The following is a 25,512-nucleotide window of genomic DNA, read 5'->3' as shown; positions in this document are numbered from 1 at the left end:
AAGTGCATATAAAAATACCATTGGTACCCTCCCTGGTATGCGTGTGGTGCTTCCCCTCTCAAAGTTTTAAATCCATGGAACTCTATCAATCCCGAAATTCAGGCATGTCGGAGAGTTAGCCTTTTGACAATGACTTTGAGAGTTTGCCAATCGTGCTAAATGTACTCGTGCGTATACAAACTTCTAAGTCTCAATTCAATATATCAGTAAAACGATTATTATTCGCGCAAGTTTTTAAAAACTCACGCAACCTTTTAAGCTGGCTCTTGGAGACCACTGATTACCGTTTACAGTCCGCTGCACGACACGTGAATCAGGCCGCAAGATACAAAACCGAGGCAAGTCTTTTAACAACACATTGGATTGATAGGTGAGCCCCGTTCTAAGTCGTAATGGAAAGACCCTTGGCCTTACATCGATTACCTTGTATTCAGACCAAGAGCCCAACTCAATCGGTGATTTAAGAGGCATAACTCGTTAGGTGAACTAAGTCACATGATGCAGAATGCTATCAATGCCATCAGACCAGCTGACTCGCACAAGATTGTGAAGTTTGTCACGAACCAAGCAAGGAAGATCGGCCTAGATCGAGGCCCAATTCGTTCCTCTGGCGAATCTTTGCTTTAGAGCATCCCTTGACCCTCCCCTACAGACTATGAGTGCTACACCTCAGGCCCAAAAGCAGGTCAAGTCACGGCCCGTTGTCTCGGGACTTAGGCGTGTCCTGGAGCTGTTGTTTCTCCTGATTTCGACTATGGCCGCCTTCTTCTTTTTCAAAGAGGCCGAAAAGTCTCACGCCGAGAATAATCATCTGCAAGCGGTATTACGCCGGCTCAAACGGAGAAAGTCGGATGAGCCGCAGAACGGATCAGGCGTATGTAGCATCTGCTTGGATGACCCTTTAGAGGTGCTCTTCAATCCTTGCGGCCATATCGCCACTTGCGGTCGTTGCGCTCAGCGATGCTTGGCTTGCCCTATTTGCCGAAACCGCATCGATTCCCGCAAGAAAGTCTTTCTGGCCTCTTGAAGATCACATGCGCAACAATGAATGAGATTACGATCCGTAATAAATGATAGATAGCTAATTTATGGGCTGTGAACTGTATTTCAACTTGTGCATTTGAAATAGACCGTGAAGGTGAATGACTGAGTAGGGTTTTCCGAACATTTTCCAACCACTTCAAGGCATACAAGCTGTTAATCATCCGCAGGACTCTTTACTTGAAAGATCACGTTCATTGGCCTTCATATCTCTCGACCCACTGGAGGCACCACAACGGGTTAACCTTTCAATGGTTAATTTCAAGAGTGAGATTGGACCATTTTCCCCACTAATTCATTCCTGTTAAGGTTACAGTGGATCGACACGAGCCCTGAATGGGTGATCATCAGTCTAAAGGAATGCCCAGATAACTGATAACATGAGTCCCTGTCATTGAGCTAGCTTCTTTAGCTAAAGTAGCGCTGGATTGAATTAAATCCACGTTTAAAAACCCCTATTGCCAGGACAGAGATAAGCCCGACTCAAACTAGCCCATGATTAGTCAATGGATTGATTGGGTGCCTCAACATGGGCCGCACCAAGTTCTGGGGTTATGTGACCGAATCCGCCATGTGGTTTGGCATGACCGGGTCACTTTGGGTTCTGCATCTTGGAGTGAGCTCGCTCAGAGTGTCCTTCTATCCGGACTCTTTATCTTTGGCCCCTGAGACCACGACCTGGCCAATAGTAGGGTCGTCGAGGATTGCTCAAAGTGTGGTCGGGGTCACGGTGGGCTTACCTTTGGTCTGGATCACATTTTGGTCTCTCTTTGAATGTGTTCGCCTGCGTCAAAAAGTGGCTTCGTTGACGGCGAGGTTGCGGCGGAACGAAAAGACCAGTAAGGATCTCCACCATGAAGTTCGGATCAAGAGTCAAGCCAGTCAAGCCCAGAGCCGGGAATGTACCATGTGTTATGCCGCCCCCGCGGACATGTTATTTATCCCCTGCCTTCACCTATTCGCGTGCCAATCGTGTTCGGTTCATTTGACCAAGTGTCCATATTGCAAACAGCCTGTTCAGACGAGACGAAAAGTGTTCATCATGTCATAGTGTCAGGGTAGTGCCGGGGTTCGTCCCTAAATAGGATGTTATATATGTACTATTGATATGAACGAGTCTTTTGAAGAGAGGTGTTTAAAGAACATCATGGCAAAAGGCCTGGTCCCCATCCCCAGCAAAAGAAGTATGCCTGCTCTACTGAAAGCAAATCCCGGTTTCAATGCATATTTCATTGCTGGAATACTCATGTTTGTACCGGAAGCTAATGTCATGTACACATTTGGTCAAGAAGGTCAGAATCAGGAAAGGTGAATAAAAGGTTGTTCTGTGAGTCAATTGGTATCGCCACGTGAGATTGTCCATGACTCGAAAAATCGAAATGAATTTCAAGCCCACATTTGTAACAAAATTGTGGACCTTTCCAAAATCACCGTTGCCTAAATGCTTCATTTTGGCGTGGAAAGGATATGCCAGATGGTTGGCCACGACTGTTTGTCGATCGTCTCTCAAAGGATGAATGAATTCATGGATGCCGAGGCTCTCTGCGAAAGCATTAATTCCAATCATAGCCAAGTTAATGAGCGTGCTTGGCAACCAGTTTTGCGTAAGATAATTTGAAGCCTAGGTATGAATTTTCAACACAAGTGAATGTTTTTTGCAGAACTGAGGGTATATTTCAACTTTCGTCCAAGAGGGCGATTGTGATACCAATTTTCCTAGGAATGACTTGTTTTAGAACAAAGACAATACCAAATTTAAAGTGTCACTTCTAGTCAATCTCCCTCACTAAAACAAACCGAAAGCCCCAATCATACTGAAAGAATTCTTGTAATGTATCAAAAAGAGTGGAGGAGAAAAAGGCAAAAAGTTGCCGAAAAGGGCAAGATTCACAAAAATGGCAACCTAATGAGGAGATCATGAGTGGGTAGCATAGTTTCCTAAAGTGAGAGAGCGCCTTAGTTCGATTCGCATAACGGATCTTGTTTCAAAACAAACAATTCGATGCAAATATCAACGGTATTTTTATTTATGCCTTCACTTGATTTGAGTTCAATACAATTCATTAGAAATTGCAGGGGAATTGGGAATTGCAGTGGGACCACATTGATTTTCTAGAATATTCAGAGCTTGTTCAACATCGTGCACTTTTAATTGTTCTCTAACAAGTTTGCGCTTTTTTGAGATAAAGCTACAAAAATGCAACATTTTGCTAGTTCGGTCGGAAAAAATAAATAAAAACATTTGTTTTGGCATTTCACTTCAGTTATGAAGCTCAAGGTGTTGAAAACCGGACCATCAGTTTTCATATCACTCTGTTGTGATCAAATAGATCTGAACTTTTTTTTTCCAAATACCAATTTGTTTTCATTTTCTTACTCCTTCATCTCTCTTAAAAGAATGAAACAAAGTTGTTCCAAGTGCCAAATTGTTATTTCCCTCGAAACTTCGGCCTTTTCAACCACCCTCTCCTGTGAGAAGGGTGCCATTTTTCCGCGCCAACTTGAGCCAAAAGCATAAGATACGGAGGCACTGGCCTAATGAATGTCCATCCAGTGATGATCGACTCCACTTGTTTCAACTTGTTCAAACAGACGTCACTCGTGTGAGCCTTGATTGTTAGTTCCCTCCCCTAGTGCCGTAGTCTCTCTCTCGTTTGCGTTTCTGCCTACATCATGCAATCGTCTATCCACCTACGACTCCATTCCATGGATTAATGCATACAAGATTCTTGACATGGATCTTTAGCATGCCGGCAGGCATCTTATGGCTCCGTGAAGGTGAATGACAGGTCCTTCTAAACAAGCGACAACTCGAAAAGCGAACTGACCGCCAACAAATCCTTCCCAGCTATCAAGGCCCAGTTAGTGCTTGGCCCAAGGGTCTGGGGGGAGTCTTCCACCATGATTGCCTGGGCCAATCTTTGGGGCACGTTTTGCGAGATCAGCGTGTGGCTGTACACGTACGTGGTCATTTGGCTGTCCCACTCCATGGCCAGTCAAGTCAGGGCCATGTTCTATCCCCAATGGGCGGCCACGGCAAAAGGAATGGACCCGCCCGAGGGATCGGCACCTTCACCCTCGTGGATCTATGAAGGTGTGGCCTGGTCCGGTGGGCTGATTTTGATTTTGACATTGGGCTGCGCTCTAGCGGACGGATGGAAATCGCGCCAAGCATTGCGCCGATTGCATGACTCCTTGGGCCAGGCGGAATCCCTGTGTGGCGATCTGTCCCAGAAGTTGGTCAATCTTGGGGAATCCCAAGAGAAAATGTGCATCCTGTGCTACACTTCGGGAGCCAACGTCTTGTTCCAACCGTGTCTCCATCTTTTCTGTTGTGATGACTGCTCAAACAAGATCCACATTTGCCCCTTCTGCCATAAACCGCCTTCGAGCAAAACTGTTGTGTTTCTGGTTTAACCAATCGTGATAACTTCTCTACTGACAGTCGTTCAAATGGTTCTCAATCTCGTTCTCACTTGCCCACCTTCATCCCACTGACTTGGGATTTTGTTCAATTTCAAAGATAATGGTCGTCATTCGAATTTGACTTCGGAGTATGCCATTGCTAAAAAAAGATGAATAAATACGTTGGAGATCTCTCGAACACTGTCAGTCTATTTCTTCATTGTGGATGAGACCCGGATGAAGCAAGTTGTTTAGTGTTTTTTCTTGCCTTTTCCACTCTATTTATGCTTGATGAGATTGATTCATGTTGATGCAATTTTTGTTTTCTTTCAGAAAGCATGGCTGAGATTGAAACCTTCGTAAAACGCGCTCAACAAGCCGAGGTTGAAGTGGAGAAACTCTTTGAGGAGCTGGAGATTCTTCAGAGGATGGATCTGGCGGCCAAGGCTAAAGTCCCGGAGGAGCTCGAAAAGCTTCGGCAAGAAAACGCCAAACTCAAATATCGATTGGGGATCTTGAAACGAGCCACGGCCAATGCTGAACAAATGGGTGAGATAGGTTATTCTGATGAATAAAATGATGTCATTGCACCATTGATGATGGTCTTTTGTGGTTTGTTTACATGGGACAAGGACACTAAAGCTCTCTACAATCTCTTTAGAGTCCCTGCATGGGATTACGTTTAGTTTGGTCCCATCTTCAATTAAAGTTTAGGTTCTGAACATGGAATAAGATATGATAAGCTCATTCAATTTATGAATGAGAAAGTGTCACATAGTATATTTTTTTAATGGCAATTCCCGAAGGCCTTGTTAAGATGTATTCACACGAAATCAACTAAATCAGCTATTTAGCTTGAAGAACCTCTGGTAGGGCTCCCATTCCAACGGAAAAGGGTAGAGAAATGAAGACCCAGGATCAGGAACGAGTTTTAAAGCAGCCCTGGTTCCGAGACCTAGAACGGCAAGGTCGCGTTTTGCCACTCATTGAAGTAGTTTTTATTTCGATATTGTACTCTATTTAGCTTGTGATGGGAGCCCTAACCGAGGTCCTTTAATCTAAAAACTGACCTTCCGGATTGAAACACATCACTACACGAGATGATGTACATTTTGACAAACAATTTTGACAAACAATTTTGACAAACAATTTTGGAAATGTTACACATTTATCAGAGTGAACTAAATTCGTTGAAGAAAAAAAAGCATGTCGAGGTCTCCATCTGGCTTAGCGGAAGATTCAACTTTTAGTTTCTCTTCAATTAAGCATTTTGATTGGTATCCAAGGCAAGATTCTCGATTGGATAAGAAGCTTCATTCATAATAGGAAATGCCCTGACACACTAACTGATCGGTTCATTGCCAATTTGCAGATAAAGCTTGCTTCCATTTGGATCTGTTGCATTTGAAAACAGCTTCACTACAATAAGCTTCGTGTATTCCGGATGGATGTTGAGACGATTAACACGGAACCAACGTGCTACAATCTGTAGTTCTGAATTTGCCTTTACTTTTAAGTCTTTCAGAAAATTTTGAAAACATCTGAAGTGTGGTATTGTCTGGAAATATACATTTTACACCATCACTAATGTTTGCCAGGCCATTTATATAAATTAAGAAAAGGAGCGGTCCAAGTATTGATCCTTGGGGTACTCCACAGAGTACTGTTTCTACCTTAAATGTAGTGTCCTCAACCCAAGTAGCTTGTTTACTATTGCTTCAATAGCTTTTGAACCAATTTACGGCTGTCACTCCGAAACTATTAATATCTTTGTAAATTTGATGAGTATACCCTTTTTTTGCTACCCTCCAGTTGTTTGTAAGGAATACGTAGGCGTTGTTGATCCGGAAGCATCTTTCAAGTTACACTTTATAGTTAGACAAATTTTTAGATAGCATCTAAGATCAACCCTTCTGAGGGAGGAGACGTGGTGTAGTGGTTAGCGCAGTTTCCTAACATGAGAGAGTTCCCTGGTTCGATTCTCCTCCCCGACCTTGCTCAAGGAAACTTCTAGACGCTAACCACACGCACAGACGGAGAACCAATCTGATACGGATTATGACAATGCCTATCGGAAATGAATTGGACGATCGAACATGCGATTGAAGTAAAAAAGGAACGCAATGTATAATGTCACTATCAATCTCATGATTTCATCACTAAAATTTCACATTCATCATCATCGTGAGCTTTGCCTGCTTGCCCTCAGGTGACTGTGCTAAAACGCCCAAAATCCAAGCAGATGCCCCACCCAAGGACAGGATGAAAAGCATCTTGAACACCTTAATTGGACTCTTCAAAGTGGCCACCAGTCAGGCCTTTCCCGCCATTGTCGACCCTCCTTGTCCCGTGTCGGTTTCAACCAAGGGCGGAGACTACCAATTCAATGGGGCTCTCCCCATTGTGGGCCTCTTGAAGGTAAGGCCATTGGGATCCTCTTAAGCGTAGCTACGGACAGTCAGACATTCGTTGGATACCTCTTATTCAGGCACAGGGGGTGAAAATGGCGCCCCGAGAGATTGCTAACCAGATCGTGGCCCAACTGCCAGAGGTGAAAAACAAACTGGTTGACAAGGTGGAAGTGGCTGGGCCCGGATTTGTGAACATTTACCTGAAACGAAGTTTTATCGAGGAGCAAGTGAATCACATTCTGAAGTTCGGAGTCCGCCCACCTCAAAACCCGGACGGCCGAAAACGGGTCGTGGTCGATTTCTCATCGCCGAATGTGGCCAAAGAAATGCATGTGGGTCATCTGAGGTCCACCATCATTGGTAAGCCGAAATCGATATCGAATCAGATTTGAGATACATGACATCCCACGGTTGTTCTTCTAGGCGACTCAACGGCGAATTTGATGGATTTCTTGGGCCACGATGTCCTGCGGCTCAATCACATCGGCGATTGGGGGACCCAGTTCGGGATGCTCATTGCTCACTTGAAGGACCGATTCCCGGATTTCGTGACTAACTCGCCGCCCATTGGCGATCTTCAGGCCTTCTACAAGGAGTCGAAGAAGCGTTTCGATGAAGATCCGGAATTCAAAAAACGCGCTTATGAGGCTGTCGTGAAGCTGCAGTCCCACGATGAAGTCCACCTCAAAGGTTGGAACCAGATCTGTGACGTGTCCAGGGAGGAGTTCCAAAAGGTGTATGCCCGATTGAATGTCAAGAATCTACAGGAACGCGGCGAGTCCTTCTACCAAGACCGCATGAATGATATCGTCAAGTTCTTAACCGACAAATCCCTTCTGGAGGAAGACGACGGCCGGAAGATTATGTTCGGCAACTCTTGTCCGGTATGAGCACTTTCGGGATTGACAGAAACTGATAGGCAGGGCATCTTGGTTTGAGATCCGGACAATGAGTGACTTTTATCCGTTTCAGCTCCCTCTGACGGTGGTCAAATCAGACGGCGGTTACACCTACGATACCTCGGACATGGCCGCACTCTATCAACGCATCAACGAGGAAAAGGCGGATTGGATCATCTACTTGACCGACGCCGGCCAGGCCACCCATTTTCAGGCCATTTTCGATTGTGCTCGAAAAGCCGGTATCCTCACTCCCCAAACTCGCGTGGATCACGTGGGCTTCGGCGTGGTTTTAGGCGAGGACAAGAAGAAATTCAAGACGCGCTCCGGTGAAACGGTTCGATTGGTGGATCTGCTGGACGAGGGTCTCAAACGCGCACTCGACAAGTTGACCGAGAAGGAGCGCGAAAAAAGTCTGACGCCCGAGGAGCTTCGCCTGGCCCAGAACTCGATTGCATACGGTTGCATCAAGTATGCGGATCTGTCACACAACCGCAACCACGAGTACGTGTTCTCCTTCGACAAGATGCTCGAGGACAAGGGGAACACGGCTGTGTACATGCTTTATGCATACACGCGGATCTGCTCCATCGGGCGAGCCGCCAATCTAAGTGCCCAAGATGTGGCTCAGGCTCGCTCTACGGAAACGGTCTCCTTGGAACACGAGAAGGAGCTCAAGTTGGGCAAGCTGCTGACCCGCTTTCCCGAGATCATCTTAAAGATTGCCGATGAGCTGTTCTTGCACACGTTGTGCGAGTTCATGTACGAAGTGGCCACGACCTTCACCGAGTTCTACGATGCTTGCTATTGCGTGGAAAAAGACAAAGCCACCGGTCAGGTGGTCAAAGTGAACATGGGACGAATTATGCTCTGCGACGCCACCGCTCAAATCCTGGCCAAGTGTTTTGAGATCCTCGGTCTTCAGCCCGTTCAGAAGATGTGAAAACGGGGACACAAATTCAAATGATCCACAATAAAGGTGAAATATCCCAGTAACTGCTTCGCTTCGTAGATTCAGGTTGTTGAGCCTCCTGTTGTTTTCAATGTAAATTGGGACAGGGCTCAAACATTTGGTTCTTACAATGCTCAAATGTAAAAGCAGGGAAGTCCAATCAATAATGGTCATATACTGTAGACATCTATGTGTAACTTAGGTAAAGTCTATCATAACGTCGAATAATGTTTCCCACAAAAAACATTAGAGGGTAAAGATAGTTTTCCTAACTAACAGCATGAGTTCCAAACTCATTTACGTAATCAATTTATCGGCATAAAGTACGATGGTGTGTATGATACATCTCGACGTCACTAAAGCATTTGACAAAGTAACAAATATTAATGTACTAGTGCTCAATTATCTAAATGACATAGATGCAGTAAAAATCGGATGTAAGAGCAGCTTTGGGGCCGTGAATGTCTGCTCTTATATCCGATGCTCTATTTCCGCGGCTCCAGAGACAAAACTGATGACAGAGAACATATTTTTATGCTGTAACTTGATGTAGTTTTACTGTCCAAACAAAATGCAGCCATAAAAATCGAGAAAAATGGAACAAAATTCAAGGAGGGCAGTATGTTGGCTGCATGTTTACGCGCCAAATACGTGGTTAATTTGTCACAGAATTACGAACTGGTTATGAAGTTTGAAAAAAAAAACCCCAAGAGTTTTCCAAAGGAAGCACGTTTGACTCCTAACTCTGTGCCAGCTTCGGTCAGGCTAATTTTGGACAGCTTGTCAAACTTGACAAGGAGCTTTTGCTTCTCCTTGATGGAAAAAGTGTTTCTCTTGGCAGAAGCCATTATGTATGACTGTGTTTGTTTTTATGAGAAAGCGGCTGAAAACTTGCTTTTATAAAATGGCACAACCAGTTTCCATCGAAAAATTCATTATGGAGTGCGGGAAATAAAAAACTATTTTGCCGCCTTCAATTCTGCTCTTATATCCGATGTGGCCCAAAATTTTGTGCTCTTATATCCGATGCTAATTTACTATACTTTACTATTGGGACATTGAAACAGGAAAGGAAAATAACGTCACCGTCAAATTTGGGGAAGTTACTTGCTCTTTTGAAGCTTCACAGTTCTTGGTTAACGATTATATCAGAGTTCCAGTTCATCTATCCATAAAATGAATGGTTCATTTAGCATTGCTTTGTATTACTTGTCACAGAATTGCTCATTAACATGCTTAATAGTAACGTTTTAGCTTTAAAAAAAGCCATTTTTCGACTTATTTTTACTTTTTAGAACTTTCTGTTTTTGCAGAAACCATTTTGAAACCTTAGAAATGGTTTTTGTCCAATATTGTGCATTCTATCTTGGGGTTTTACTACCTCCATTGTTTGGAAAGTGCCCTAGTGACCTCCCAAAATTTATGTTGATATCATCATTCAGCTGCTACTTAAAGGAGTCAATATAATTTGATTCGGGGATTCATAATCCTGCTCTTACATCCGATTTGCGATTATATCCGATGTTCTTAAATCCGATTCTGACTGTATCTGGATTGAATTATCATGAATGGCTCATGGACTGTCTGACTGGTCTTACCTAAAAATGTCAAAGTTGACAGGGTACCTGTTAATCTGTTGTCAAACGTGCCGTGACTTGCTGTAAAGTAATTTCCAAAGATCGGTTAGAAATCTGTAAACATTGAGAGAATAAAAACAACGGTCGGACTCCAATAACAAATTGATGCTCTGATCGAACATTGCCGAACAAAACAAAAACAATCAAAAAAATTGAGTTTTTTTGTTGAACATATCTCAAGTCAGATCTGTAACCTCAGCAGTGGGTTCAGATACAGAACCATGTTTCATATCTCGCCCTTCAGTTTCAAAGAAAATACAAGTACAATTTTTGGGTTCTAACGGCCCAGCAGTTTCAAACACGAGAGGTGGATTTTTTGATTTTAGTTTTTATTACAAATTTCTAGCATGATTCAATAATTTCCAACTAGGTTTTCTTATAAGTACAAAAGGCCGGTTGTTTTGGTAAGGTGCTTGTTGGTTCAAAAGAATACTTGTTAGCTTGTCTGGGGGGAAAGCTCAAACAATTTGTGCGAAAAGGCGGGCTTAGAAAATGGCAAAAACTAAGAGAGCTAACTACAGGATCAATGTAAGAAAGGGCATTCAAAATGCGAATTTGGGATTAGAGACCTCTACGCTATTCATCATTTGGGAATTTTATGTGGCTTATCGGTGGTCTCAAGAACAAAGGAAGAGGAATGAATCCATGAAATCATATAGTAAGGCAAGAGGGGAAGACAGAAATTTGCATTTGCAACTCTGAAAATAAGTATTACGATTAATATTCACCACCTGACTAGATGACTCATCCAAATTATGCTAATTTCTTGCATAAGAAAACGGGACACGTTTTATAGAAGGTAAACAGGACATAAATATAGTAAATATAGTTGAAAATAGAGAAGGAATCAAGGAATTGGGCTTGATCAAATAAGACTGGCCATCATGGAAGGGAAGGAATCGACACATGTACTCGTTTTTTGAGGGGTGTTTTTACATCTAGGTAAGTGGCGTTATTTAAATATAAAGAATTAGGAACCGGAGAAATGGACATAGATGCAACACGTATACAAATAGATCTTCTATCAATCATGAAATTCGTCATCACAGACAGGATAGAAAGAAAGAGAGGAGGAGAGAGACAACTTCACGTCCGCGATTCCTCAGAATCACTTCATCGCCAACAAAGTGATCCCAAACTCCATCCACACCATCCATTCGCGGGACATGTATTGCCTTCGTTCGTTCATTCATTCATTTTGGCACTGTAAGAATCTCATTTTGTGTAGGTGGAGAGCCCTCAGGATTTTCTATCTTGAAGAAGAGATCCAGGCCTCGAATCAGAGTAATTGAAGGTGGCGAAAAGGGTAGGCTGAGGATATCTTCTTTGCTTAGACCGTCAAATCTTCCCATTCCTCCAACTCTCTCTTGGTGAGGACGATGTTGATCTGGGAAATCTTGGACAAGCTCTCCTCTGTGGATCGAGATAAAGGGTTCTCCTTTAAGTTCAGTTGCTCCAATTTGGGAGAAGAACTGACGGCATCGGCATCAACATCTAGAACCCAAAGCCAATTTGATTAGTACAATGGCCCAAAAGTCTGGCCACACAGCCCTCAATGTCTCAACACTGACCAGTGATGAAGTTCTTTTGAGCCCGGATTTCCGCCAGTTTTGGTGTGGCAAAGAGGCACGCTGGAAGTGAGAGGAACGAGTTGCTCGAAATGTCCACCATTTCCAATTGAGTGAGTTCTCGGATCTCATCTGGCAAAGCGGACAATCGATTATGGGACAGGTTCAGTTCTGGAAGAGATGAGAATCAATGAGTCCGGGCTAGAGCTTCAAGTTAAATTGTCAAATTGATGTCCCATCGGACTGGTCGAGGATGTCCGGCATATTCGAGTATCAGGGAAACACTAGGAAACACGACCTTGACAACGACGCAGTGGTGGTATTTCGCCTTGTTCCTGTCCTTTGAAAGGACAAGGAAGCACGTCAGGGATTTTCCCGTCGTCCCCGGCCTTCGTAACAAAAAACGATTCTCTCTCTTCCTACTGTCAAATTGGCCCACAGCCAATCACGAAGAGTCGAAATACGCAAAAACCCAAGCCTAGTGGGAGCAACTTTGGCCCAAATTTCTGGTAATTGTGCAGTTAGTGGGACGTTCTTCATTTATTGTCAGACACGTGTTACTTTAGACCTTTTGAACGAACTCGCTCATTAGTATGGTACTTACATAAAACAAAGCACAAAGTCATTGGGCTTGAGAATTGTCAAGATAAAGGTCAAAACAACAGAGGTTTCAGCTTGCAAGTACTTTTTGTTGTTCTTGAAGTGAGTAATCGAGTGCTGAACAAGGAAACCAATTATTGATATGATATTTACATGTGCCTTGGTTTTGGCTCGGCTACGTGTTGTATGTCTATCAAAAACGGCAGATCCATGTATATGACTTGGCTGGCTAAGGAAAGGACATTGTTGTCCGTCTGTGTCTCTGAATAATGCAAACTAACAGTTTCTACTGAATATTCACTTCTCTGCAAAGTAACACCAACTTACTCTTAATGAAGGAAAATTTGGCCGGAAGTTTGGGCGGAATCTTAGAGATGACGTTGAATGCGAGATTGCACTCGATGAGGGGCGTGTTCCTGAGCATATAATATACGGCATCAGGGACTTGCATTAGTTGGCAATTGGAAAGGTCTGAAAGAGATAGGAGGGTTAACTCAAAACTCAAGAAGCATGAGTGAATAATATACATATTGATAATGGTGGTTTTTATTTTTTTTGCCAGGGAACGAACAAACAAGTGGCTCTTTGGTTGCTTGCCATTGACAGATGTTTCAATTGGTGGGGTTAACCCGGAGGAGCAAACTAGTCAGACAGTTTCAAATCCGTTGAAAGTTAAACTCCTCCGATTTCTTACTACGCAGCTTTTCTTAATCAAAATAACAAAGCCAAGGAGTAAAATGCAGAAGGTAGAATCTAGTGCCGATGATTAACAGCAACATTCGTCGAGCTGATCTTTGTACCCCGGTTGCAATTGGCATGTATGATTAGTATTGATGTCATTTTGAAGCCATGCCTCGCCATGTGTAAGGAACCACGTGTGCAACTTAGGGGGAGCTTCAGGGGTCTAGAGGAGATGGTAGAGACCCTATTATTGATGTTGCACTCTATGAATGATTGTTTTGAAAAGTGGGATTCATTTCACAGAAACAAATTTTGAAGTGATACCATTATTCGCGTGGCTATGAATGTAAAAAAGAATTATTTTCATGACTTTGAAAATGATCAAAGGAATTTAAGTATGATTTCTACATCCCCCCTCCAAAGAATGGAACCGGCGAAAAGTGAGGAAAGCAAAAAATAAGTAGGACGTATTTTGTCAGGAATGACAATCGAGGCCGTTGGTAACCTGATTAATGTCTATCTTATGTAAGAGGGAAAGAGTCACTAGCTCGCATAGTCATCAAGGCAATCAAAAGTGAAGAATATTGGTCCTAAATGCAAGTTCAGGTGTCAGATCATGCGCGAAGTGAGAGCAGTTAATGCGAAACCAGTCGAGCTTTTCCCAGTTAAAAATCCAGTCATTCGATTTAATTTGATTCAGGGAAAGCTTTCCTATTGCTTGGCCGATTGATCAAGTGACTGGTCAAGCAAATGGGAGCCAAAACTGCTCCCCCATAGATGTGTTTTACCTACAAAAAACGCTAGACATCCTACCAACCCTCTGCACTTTTCTCCGTTCGGTATTGTTCCCTTGAAGTACTCCAAGGAGCTACAAATGCCTGAAAGTCATCAGCTCACCACAGAGCATTGAATAGGCGCAAGTTTCTTAAGATGCAAGTTGGTTCTTTCTTTCCTTTTGATTGCCGTGACGACCATCATGAAGATCATTACCCCACTGCTGCCACGACGAGAGAAGACGAAACTTTCATCCAAAGTTTTCACTTTTCTTTCACCTACCTAGCTAGCCAAGCAAGGAAGAAACCAACCAACGAGTCTTCTAACCAACCAACCAACCAACCAACCAACCAACCAGCCAGAGGATCAAAGAACCAAGCTCAGCAATCAGGCGAGAAGGCGAAATGTGAATCTGCTGGGTGCTGCTTCTTCCATGTTATTTTCTTCCTTGATTCCCTCTCTTCGATTCTGAGAACCATTCAGTTACCAATCGGGGGCCAAAATCTTCATGTCCCGATAACACTCAAGTAGAGCTCTCACAATAGATCAAATTGTAAACTCGTTCTCTTACCTAAAAAGCCCTTGCCCCCTTCTTGCGTGGATAATGATGATGATGTTGATGCTGATGATCTGGCTTCATTCTCACTTTCAGCCCTAGCTCCAAATCCAGTAGTTGTTGATACTGATGCTGATGATGGCGAGCAAGAAAAAGAACTGGGTCCGGACCCGAGATTTTGTCCTTCCCCCTCTTGAGTCTCCTTCTCTGGAGAAGGAGCACTGCCAATGGCAAGTTCACATCTTGCCACCACCTTCTGAACTGAATGTGCCATGAGAAACTTTTTTTAATTCCTGCACTTCAGTGTCCTCTTCTTACCATCTGTGCACCCGAATCCTGCTAGGTGTGCGTATATGTGAGTGAGTGAGTGAGTGACTGAGTCAGTCAGTGAGAGTGAGTGAGTGAGCGAGTGAGTGAGTGAGAGCGTGTGTCAAATCAACTTGCACTCAAGCACACACACGAGACATCAAGGCTCTGGAGAGAGGAGTCTACTATTGCTACATCCTACTAACTCTATACTTCACATGCTGCTACGAATACTTCCCAAACTGCTCCCCTTCTCTGTTACCTCTGCAATTGCTGTGTGCCTGCCGAGGGAAAAGAGGGGGGGGGGGTGAGGGGGGGTCTATGATTTCCCAACTTGCTCCACAAATGTACTGAATCATGGCGTGTCAACGGACGGAGCAGAGACCGACCACGACCACAACCACGACAATGATGATGATGATGATGATGATGATGATGATGACGACGATAGAGAAGCAATGCTACCAGACGGACAATGAACTATGTATGCCTGGGATTCCGCTATTCGAAATCCGGATCGACTCAGGTTGCCAAACATCCATGTGTCACGCACCAAAGGGGAGATCAGACGTCTTCTAGGGGACAAAGTAAATCATTTGAAGATTGGAGAAGCATAAAGGTGACATGTAATTTCTTGCCTCTGTTCACGTCGGTTCCAAGGCGGGCAATTATCAACAACAAGTGCATACTATACTTACTGTGCATCGATAGTTCATTCCCAATTACACTCGCGGATGTCTGAGCTTATCCCTTTTTCCCTTGTACAATTGAACACAATATTGACTCAGGCGATGATTCTCATGGGTTGTATCGCGTTATGCTGTCAATTTTGCCCCCCAGTTATTGGACTATTTCAAGCCCATGCATTAACATCAAGTTCTTCCCCGTTGATGTTTCCATGTTCAGTAAGGCGCCCCAGAAACCCGAGAGGTCTAGTAAGGTCGCCCTCCTACACATACCCCAACTTACTCGAATCCCTTCTCCGTTTTCTAATCTTGCTAGGCTTGGTTCTACAAGAACAACGAAAGGGGGGAGCCAGTGAATATGAGCGAGATAAGCACCCTCTGGCCTACACAACACAACACCACCAATAGATCTGACCAACAAATAAACTCTCTCACTCACTGACTCACTGACTCACTGACTGGCACACCAAACAAGGGCAATTTCAAATTTCAATCCACGGACAGGAAGTCTCGATGTGCCCCTTTTCGAGTGGCCAGATTATGCACAACAGAGGGGGACTTTGTGCAGGAGGATACGTCCAGATAAGGAAGGGCCTGTGTAATGAGCTACTGAGCAAGCACGTCAACCTCTTAGTCAATACACTCGGAAAGGGCAGCCAACCTAATGCCTTCTTCACTGGCAATCCATTTCTCAGCAATGGTGCATGTCTGTCTGTTGCAAGATATGCCCAATGCTCAATAGAACGGACTCATCGTCAGTTGATCCAAAGAAAACACGCATTCTCGATTTGAACGAATGCCAAGAAACTGAACTTTAGCCCAGTTTCTCTTAAATGTCACGAAGAAAGTCATTCGGCAACAAAGGGGTTTCCCCACTTGATTTGTTTCCCCATTTCTCATGTATTATGGTAGTGGAAAGATGACGTGAAATCCAGAGCCGCCAGATCAGGGCTTGGGCATGTTCCCCTTGGGCGATCAAATTCGGGCCCATTCTGATTCATTTACGTCATAGGCAAGTGAGATTGCCTCGAAGTAAAAACGTTTACGACGTGTGGATGTGGATGTATTTTAGGGCTTACAACACAATCTCCCCAGATGATTTGTCTGCTCAATTCTCAACTCTCTCAAGAATTGACCAACTGCTTGGCAACCAAGTCATGAGCGCAATGATACATTTGAGCTTAATTAATGCCTCATTGGTGTTATCAGTGGTAGTCAGTCCATTCATTCACAGGGAAACTTCATCCCAATGTATTTCCCCTGATGGGCCGAAAGGTAAAGTCATCTTACCTAGTTTGCAGCTTTCCCTGGCCTCTTCCACCCGATGAACCACTCGAATTACACCTTTGCCCAAGACCTTGAGGCAGTTGGCGGCTCGGAGAGCTTGCAAGCGGGTTGCGCCCTCTTGGCTCCCCTCTAAGTCATCGATATGTCCGAACACCATTTCGATCAGGCGATTGCTGGAAAGTAACATTCGAATTTGAACCTAAAGAATGAGCTTGAGGACAAACATGTTGCATTCATCGTATGATCATGACCCATTTTCGGCCCTATGCAGTCTCAGGAGTTGGTGAGCCAAAGTTGGGCGGGAGGTCGATGATTTTACCTGCGGTGTGATAAATACTCGCGTTGAAGGGCAACCGAATACAACGAGTTAATGAAGGAATTGAAATCTTCAAAGCTGAAGGGGACCTCCTTCCCAGACATGAATTGTCAATTAAGTAGTCAGATCGACAACATCAACAACAACAACAACAAAAACTGGCAATCCCGACCGAAGAATGGATCACGGACACGTGGTTGCTTACGAGTCACTCGCTCGTTAAGGCCGTTCTTGGTATATCTAAACTACAGAAATCACAATCGACAATAGTGTTATTACTTGCTTCAAAGCTTCAGATGCGAATGGGATGATAGATGTGTGTTTTGGGGAATGTGATACAAGACTATTTGGCACATCCTCGTCCCAGGTTGTTTATATAGGTGACTCCGGAAAACTGCCGCGAGTCCGTCAGTCCTCAGTCGTCTTTGGAAGAAAGAAAGCTCTTTTTGCCCCCTCAGGGGCCCAACAACAAAGATCTCGATTCGGGGGAAGTCGGGTTTTCCACGAGAAAGCACACTCCGGATCGATCGTATTGGACGGTGGAAGTCCAGTTCATTCCGCCCGATCGCCATTTGGGCGTCATTATCACTCGTGGGGCACCACGCAACTCGATTCAAAGGCTAAGACGCATTTTCCCATCACTACCTCTTCTACTCAACAACAACAATAACAACAGCAGCAGCACCAGCAACAACTGTACGACATAATTTCAATACAAAGAGCTTGGGAGACAACAACGAGCGAAATCAAGCTCGTCGCCGTAGATTCTGATTGAAGGTGGTGGTGGCTGTTGACAAAGGGATACACCATTCCTTTATATTTCAACTTGACAGTATTGGGTCAAGTCCAAGCCCAAGGCCAGCGCTAATAACCCAATACTCGAAAATGAAAGCAGAGAACGGAATACTATTGGTCGGTCATGTATTCTACTTTCAAAACGAAAAACACTATTGCGAAACGCATTCCCAAAAACCGAACGAAATCGACCGCAGCAACCCCACTTCAGTAGATGGTGCTGTTGGATATGATTTGACCTCGAATCTTACGCATAATCCTTTGCAAGTACATTCATTACAGGATTGCAAGTTTTCATTGGCAAGTATTTTGCTTTGACAATCTAAAATAGAACCTTTCAGCGTTCAATTTGGTCGCACGGGACATGGCCCAGTAAAGATTGCCTGCTTGCTCAAGTACCCCAGGGCAACCGATTACAGGGTCGTGAAGGCCTTTAAAGAATATAACAAGTCTACCTGGTCAGAGCACAAGAGACTAGAAGGGACAAAATTCGAACTCGAAGATTCGTTGCTGGACTAAAAAGATCAATTACCGCCAACCCAACCATCATCACCTTGGCCAGAAACCGCAATTGAGCCATTGGACCATTAGAAAGGCCGTCAAAGATGATCTAGGCGTCCTCTCCAGAGTCTGTCCCAAGAAGCATCTTCTCACAGAGCGGCACAAGCTACTTCGTGTTGAGAGAGGGAAGAAAATCTTATCATCATTGAGGTCAACCGGAGGGCACATCCAGTTTTTCAGTGATGAGAAAATTTTCGCAGTTGACCGAGCTTACAACCGCAGAAATCACCGCTACATCTGTGCTGATCCTAATGATGTCCCTGCTGTCATGACCAGCAAAAACCCGTCAGGCATCATGGCACTGGGGGTCATCAGCTCAAGGGCCCACGCCATACCACCACACTTCTTTGGTGTAAACCAAAAGGTGACAAAGGAGGTGTACCTTGATGTGATGGCAAATGTAGTCAAACCATGGATGGACGAGGTGACAGATGGCAGGTCCCACACATTTCAATAAGATGGTGCCCATGATGGGAACTGATTCAATAGTTCAAAAACCGGGCTGGCTATGTATTCTTCTTATGAATGAAGTGTCATTTTATTGTGAATAATAATGAATAATAATAATGAATAATCGATTAATTCAATTATCAAAACATGAATGATGGACTCAAGATTGGCCGACTTTCGTTTTGAAGAGGTTTATTCCTAGAGATCATGTCAACACGCAGCACGGATACCATTGACGAGTTCGTCACTAGGCCCATATTTTTGTCATAACAGACACAAAATGATAAGGTTTAACCCGCCCCAAAAAATGATCGGACAAAAGAAAGATGTTCTTTGAAATCAAGAAATAAAGCGGAACAACTGTAAATTCTCACGACGAGCTGTTTTTATGTTAAAAATAAGTTGAAATTTGGGTCCATACTTTGGGAAATGATGTTTTGTAAGTTCATTTCTTTCAGAATCCCTTTTGGTAAACGTAAGTGAAATCACCCAAAACCAAATTTGCATCAATATGACGTTGCGTGTTTTTTTTTAAATAAGTTGCGTCCACAGCTATCCTTTAACTCTGTGAAACCGCAAATTCTAAAGATGCCTAACATAGAGCATTTTTAGTGAATTCAAGCGAAAACAAAGAGGTTGTAAAATTAAAAATCATTATGAAGGCTTACATGTTTCTGTGTTCTGAACTCGCTAACAGCGGCAAAAAAGCGCCATGGGCCGTTTGGCTTGCTTTCGGCTACTAGGACAACTTTGTGCTGAAACGATTTTTGGCATTTATTACCCCTATCATGATCTGAACCACATAGGCATCAAAGCAGGCGTTTCATTCAAAAAACCAACCATCTACCCACCAGTCCAAAATCTGCTTTTTTTAGTTGTAAAGTCATTGATTCAGCAAAACTGATTGTCTCTGGCTAGTACCACCTCGATGGAAAAATCTCTACTCAATGCTCAAAGTAAGGAATCAGCTCCGTCGATTTAACGAGATTTAATTACTTGAAGCACATAGATTTGCCAAGCAAGCAATAGATAAATTTTTGAATGAAAAGTGTCCTTTGGTGCCCATGTATTGGTTCAAAAGTGTAACATTCGTGATTCAGACCATAGATCTATGCTCAGACATATGGGTCTCAATTTAACTGGAGGTCTTTCCAATTGTCGTCGGATACCTCGGTAGGCTTTGATCTCATTATAAAACAGGCTAAACGATGATTTAGGCCTTACCTTGGATCGGTTTTCACCCTCCATCCTTTCAACGTGGCTACTGCTGATCATTTCCAACCATTACGCTCCAGTTTTTACTTATTGAACTGTTTCTAATTCAAGATTATTGACATTGGGATTCAAGGATCATGCAATAGTTGGCTCTTTTTCGCTCAGTAGTGGTCAAAACACCTTTCACTCACTGTCAAGGAGAGCTTGGATGTTTTTGGCAACCACTGACATCAAATATATTGTGGAACTTTACACGACTTCCTCTCACACGTAATTTTTATTCACGCACGGCAAGTTTCTTTGTTCGTCCATGTTGTATCACCCGTTTAGCTTAAGCTCAAATTGGACAACTGAAAATTTGAACCATAGAGAAAAGGGCTGACGAGAATTCTTCTAAAGACAACATTCCTGAGCTACAACGTAAAGCTTGTCATGTTCATCCCTGTAATTTTGAATGCCTGTGGGGAGTAAATCTGCGTAGCTTGGGTAACGCGACTAAGATTTTTTCAATTTCTGGTCGGGAGGTTCAATTCAATAGTTTCTAAATTTTCCGTTATACTATTGGGGTACATTAGGCGGCTTCAAATATGTCCAGTCAAGGAGTACTACAGACATGGAGAAGGAGAGCCCGTATTGGGCTGACAACGAAAGCGCAATGTACTTGTTCACTTCAGCTCGTCAAAAAACGCGATTTTTGTTTCAATTTGGTATTGAGGTCAGTACATGTTAATCCAATAATGTTACTTTACTCCTGGTTTTGAATATTGATATCTAAAAGGGTACATAATGTATAGAATATCTAAAATTGCTTTAAAATGGCCAGTGTACTTAACCTCTCCAGTGTTTGATACTTTCGTTTTGTTTTACTAACCAAGTTGCATATTGTGATTATGAAACCCCAGATTTATTTGCTTTTGGCAATTACATAAGCTTTCAGCCATTAAAAACTAAAACCACGTTACGTACGTTTCAACAGTTTCAATATATTAGAGATCCTGTCTTTTTGAACCAAGAGATAAGTGTCAGGTGTGAATGTTCTTGTTGAACAGCTCTTGTCCCTTATTATTTATGAAGCATTGCAAATTTAAAGAATTACCACAAACATCTGCCAGATCTTTCAAATTGTTATCAACCAGAACCGACGGAGTATATTTGATATATCTTAAAAAATCAAATGCATTTCATTATCAAAAGGCCCAAAAAAATACAATTCATACCCATCATTCATATGAATTCAATATGTATCAAGGCTGAACAGAGGGTTTGTTGGTTTTGTTCATTCCTCCTATTTCTTGAAGAGCATAATGGTGTGGTTATTGGTAAGATCACTACACAAGCCAACAACTTTTCAGCCTAAGCTCAAAATATGGAAAAGAATCCCAAGGCCTAATTGCAACCACAAGCACTTCATGATCAATGAATACTACTTATAGGTCCAGGTGAGAGACAGGTGGTTGTTACTATCTGGCTTGGGAGAGAAATGAAATCATTTCTATTAACATTCAATGCTCTCTGCAGGCGTCAGTAATGCTGTGGACAAGTAGGGGAGTAATGGTCATAAATGTTAGTTTTCTTGGCTGGTGATCTGAGAGTGAATACACTTGTTTTGTCATGTCTTGGGCTCTTCCATATAATGAAATTTTTAGGGAAATCTATGATTAGTTTTAGTTTCTTAGTTTTGATTGAATCCATATCAAGCTCCCTGGGTTGCCTGCATTCGCATTTCCTGATTACAGGGCTTTGATGATCTTGGATGGCCAAGTCTTGGGAAATCAGGATGGGCGGGCCCTGTATTTCAAGAAGTAAGCCGGTTTGACCACACTTGGCCACCAATGAAGGATCATTCATGCCCTTGTCTTCAGTTTTGAGTCCTCTCTGGATCTTGTCAAATGAAGTTTTCAGATGAAGAATAGACGGTCAGAGGCTAATGGATTTGATATCTTCAATGGCTCTAATCCAGCGTGAGGGGACAGGTCGCGTTAGCCAAGTTCTTGAAATGGTTCGACAAACTGGTAGTGAGGTCAGTCCAAGGGCAAGCCATTAATTAGTAATCACACATAATGATTTAAAAGTCGATTTCACTTCAGATTTCGTATGGTCAGACACGGACTTCTAGAGATATGGACTGCAAACGGAAGCAAAAATATCCTATCTCCTAAACTGCTCATCTTATTCCAAAAAGCACTTGATACGACCACAAGATCTTGTTGAATAGATGAACTTAGCCAAGTTTGCGCTCAAACCTATGGTTAGGGAACTCAGGAGACATGTTCAAAGTTATGTAGTAAACACTACATAAAATTTGAATTTTCGGCCTGCTCTTGGTCAGCTACTTAATAATAATCTTTATTGCGACTCTTGGTCATGTCATGGCGTAAAAGTAACTATAAAATAAAATCTGATGTATATACATTATACAAAATGGTAAAACAAGAAGAATGTCAAAAAGGTAAAGGCAATAAAATAGTTGACTAGAAAGTGATATCACAATGAGTATGACTAGAATTGGTTCAATGCACATGAAAAAAGGTAAGAGGTGAGTTGCAGATAGTACAAAGACAGGTAGGTAGAGGTAAGTGATGAAAATCTTGGTTATTGCAGTAGAGTGGATGGGCCAGATTGAACAGATCCTTTGTCAACTCCCGTCGCTGATGGCATTTGGCTAGGAGACGGACAAAGGTACGTGACCGCCAATACTCCGAAGGGATGTCGGGCCAAGGACAATAAGGTGTTAACAAGTCCTTGACCGGGAATGACAACTTGTGTCCGGACATCACCTCCGGAAAGGTCAGGTTCCCAACACTGTTGGACACTAACCTTGCCAGCCCGATGGTGAGGGGCTCGGTTTCACATAGAAAATGTGTCCATGCATTGTTGGCATATTGGGGCACGCAGAGGTATCGCTTGAGGAACTTGGTGTAGGTGGCATCGGCGGATTTGAGGGCGGATTGGGCGGAGTTGGGAAGCCAAAGGTGTAGGCCGTAGAGAAAAATTGGGGTGACGTAGATCCGGAAGAGTTGAAGGACTATTGGGAGGGGAAGATTCTTCATGGGAAGTCTATTGCATATGTATCCGATCCTGGCCCTGGCCTTAGTTATTGTGGATTTGAGGTGATTGGTGAATGAGAGTTGGGTGGAGAAGGTGAAACCGACGTAGTTAAAACTATTGACGATTTCAATCGGACTATTGTTAATATGGAAGGAGTGGGAGGCAGACGACCTTTATGGAAAACCATGGCCTTCGTCTTGATGGTGTTGACTTGAAGGCCGTTCTCTTGGCAATAACCGTGGAGTGCATTGATTGCATTTTGCAATACCATGGCTGAATTAGCCAAGAGAACCAGGTCGTCTGCATATTGAATATATTGAATAGGAAAATGGTTGATGGTGGGGCCTGGGTGAGTGAGGGCTTCAGGCAGGTCGGATACATAAAGATTGAAAAGAATTGGCGATAGTGGATCCCCCTGCGTAAGGCCAATGGAAGTGAAGTAGCAGGGGGATAGGTCCTCACCAGAACGAATGGAGCATCTGAGTCCCGCATAGATGTTGGATAGCAGGACACAGATTGAACGCGGCTTTTGCCGCTTTTGACAACATAACTTTGAAACGATCGACTTTGCATGTAAATGATAAAAAATTGACCTAACGTTAACTGAAGAGATCTACGTTTCTTATTTTATTACTTTAATTCGAAAAATGGCTCAAAAAAAAAGTGTTTTTCTAAAATTGAAAAAAATGCGAAAAGAGTTGAAAAAATCACGAATAAAAATTGTGAGAATTTGCTAAAACGGTAGTAACAAGCAAAAACAAGTTGTAATCAAGGAGCAATAATGAAAAAAAGGAATTGCTACAATGGAAAAAGGTCATTTTTAGCCCCATTTAGCCTCTTTGTTGCATTTTTATTTGTTACAAAATTGAAGAGCCCAACTTTATTTACTGGGCTATTCATTGAGTTCACAAGAAGTATTAACAGTTTGCTTACAATGTTCGACATTAGGACACGGTTTCAATTGATACACCCAAAAGACAATAAAAGGGCAAAAACAGTCCTAAAATGTGAAGAATTGTGAGAAAGGAGATCGGAAAAGAGTTGAAAAAGTGGATGATGTCTAAAAAGTGAGAAAAAAATGAAAGTTTGGCTCAATTTTTAGTTCGTCAAAGGGAGAGCATATGCCTTGAAGCTTCTCCTGATTATCATAGGAGCTTATCTTCTTGTCTGGGTCAACCACCAAAGTTTAATGCGTTGACCCAAAATGCTCTTAATCATGATCATATGCTAGGAAAAGCTCGCCCTGGAATCGGCAGAATAAAATAGGAAACATGAGCTTTGTGCACGGTTTCTGTGCGCTGTGTGTGACACTCGGATTATCAACAACCCCAAAAAATACTCTTCAGGCTTTGACTTTTTTTGAGACGTTATGTTGACAAAATAGCAAACTTGTGAATGGTTTAACAGATCAACAATATATGACAACTACATTATTCTGATAACCCAAAATAACGTTCACTTTTTATTAGGTTTTAAGGAAAAAAATGCTCTCCTTAATCAACATTCACAATTCAACTCCCGCTCTTCCTGATGGCCAAATTTCAAAAAGCCCTAAAAGAGGCTCTTCATTAGCACCAGGCAAATCAAATGGAGTATTAGTTTGTCGCTTATTTTTGATATTATGTGCAAAAAAACAACTGAAAGAGTTTTTTTAAGAATAAATTCAAAGGTTTTAAGATACTCATTATATAAGTATTTGCAAGCACTGGATACATCAATAACACCCTATTTGAATATATAAAGGAAAAAAGGATGTGCTGTTCATGTATACTCTCGAGTTTCCTGCTCCATCGAAATGGATCTGCCTTGATTTACCTTTGACGACTTTTATCTCCAGAGTGGTTGAAAATCTGGTCAAATAGTGACAGAAGATGTCTGAATGGAGAGCCATTCTCATCCGTCTCCGAAACATCGCCAATGCTTTGTGTCCGTGATTGTTTTTTGTCAATGATAACTCATTTTCTTTTGTTCAAATGAATATCGATTATTCAAGCAAAGTGGAAATCGAAAGTGCATACAGTATGTAACCAATCTATCAATAGCGATCGAATTACGTTTTTAAATCCTACGAAATCTATCCAAAGCCCAGCCAAGCAGCCATGTGGCTGGACATGAGCAACACATGAAAATAAGGGACGGAGAGAGAGAGAAATGTCATGGAACACTCGAGATAACCGGATTGCTTTTCATTGTGATGTCAGAAGAAATCACACTCCCCCATGCACACACAATCACACAACGAGAACATGTCACCACCCGCCCACCCAGCCATGGGAAGAAAAAATGCTGTTTTTTTTGTACGAGAGATCCCTTGTCCGTCTGCA

The 25,512-nt window shown here is 42.8% G+C and overlaps 2 protein-coding genes across 6 annotated transcripts; one reads left to right on the top strand and one right to left on the bottom strand.

The window, feature by feature from the left end:
* The first annotated feature begins 266 nt into the window (after positions 1-266).
* Positions 267-8,752, top strand: LOC131877331 (arginine--tRNA ligase, cytoplasmic-like). 3 transcript variants are annotated; one of them, XM_059222952.1, is made up of 6 exons: positions 267-338; positions 4,780-4,995; positions 6,656-6,864; positions 6,935-7,217; positions 7,281-7,741; positions 7,830-8,752. In XM_059222952.1, exons 2-6 carry the CDS (start codon positions 4,785-4,787, stop codon positions 8,697-8,699), a joined length of 2,034 nt encoding a protein of 677 aa, XP_059078935.1. In that variant the 5' UTR covers positions 267-338; positions 4,780-4,784; the 3' UTR covers positions 8,700-8,752. The 3 variants fall into 3 exon arrangements, with proteins under 3 accessions (XP_059078935.1, XP_059078934.1, XP_059078933.1); XM_059222951.1 differs by having other exon boundaries at positions 269-370; XM_059222950.1 differs by lacking the exon at positions 267-338 and adding an exon at positions 1,473-1,880.
* A 1,683-nt stretch (positions 8,753-10,435) lies between these two features.
* LOC131877332 (leucine-rich repeat-containing protein 18-like) lies at positions 10,436-17,718 on the bottom strand. Of its 3 annotated transcripts, none has more exons than XM_059222953.1 (5): positions 17,123-17,718; positions 16,807-16,976; positions 12,841-12,984; positions 11,917-12,084; positions 10,436-11,839 (listed from the first exon to the last, which is right to left on the bottom strand). In XM_059222953.1, the coding sequence occupies exons 1-5, from the start codon at positions 17,221-17,223 to the stop codon at positions 11,676-11,678; spliced, it is 747 nt and encodes a 248-aa protein (XP_059078936.1). In that variant the 5' UTR covers positions 17,224-17,718; the 3' UTR covers positions 10,436-11,675. The 3 variants fall into 3 exon arrangements, with proteins under 3 accessions (XP_059078936.1, XP_059078938.1, XP_059078937.1); XM_059222955.1 differs by having other exon boundaries at positions 17,399-17,716; XM_059222954.1 differs by lacking the exons at positions 16,807-16,976; positions 17,123-17,718 and adding an exon at positions 14,540-14,913.
* Positions 17,719-25,512: the final 7,794 nt, after the last annotated feature.

This window comes from Tigriopus californicus, chromosome 3, assembly GCF_007210705.1.
Source record: "Tigriopus californicus strain San Diego chromosome 3, Tcal_SD_v2.1, whole genome shotgun sequence".
Lineage (NCBI taxonomy): Eukaryota > Metazoa > Arthropoda > Copepoda > Harpacticoida > Harpacticidae > Tigriopus > Tigriopus californicus.
Note: the sequence above shows the minus strand (reverse complement) of the source record. Positions and strands in the feature narration are given on the sequence as shown.

What these genes read in the sequence shown, in the direction of transcription:
- LOC131877332 (XM_059222953.1), bottom strand. Translation starts at nt 17,223, where the DNA reads ATGTCTGGGAAGGAGGTCCCCTTCAGCTTTGAAGATTTCAATTCCTTC. An exon ending in CAGGGAAAGCTGCAAACTAG is followed by an intron (nt 12,985 to 16,806) that starts GTAAGATGACTT and finishes TATCTCTTTCAG; the next exon opens with ACCTTTCCAATTGCCAACTA. An exon ending in TCAAAAGAACTTCATCACTG is followed by an intron (nt 11,840 to 11,916) that starts GTCAGTGTTGAG and finishes TTTGGGTTCTAG; the next exon opens with ATGTTGATGCCGATGCCGTC.
- LOC131877331 (XM_059222950.1), top strand. Translation starts at nt 1,571, where the DNA reads ATGGGCCGCACCAAGTTCTGGGGTTATGTGACCGAATCCGCCATGTGG. An exon ending in TCTGAGGTCCACCATCATTG is followed by an intron (nt 7,218 to 7,280) that starts GTAAGCCGAAAT and finishes TTGTTCTTCTAG; the next exon opens with GCGACTCAACGGCGAATTTG. An exon ending in TGTTCGGCAACTCTTGTCCG is followed by an intron (nt 7,742 to 7,829) that starts GTATGAGCACTT and finishes TATCCGTTTCAG; the next exon opens with CTCCCTCTGACGGTGGTCAA.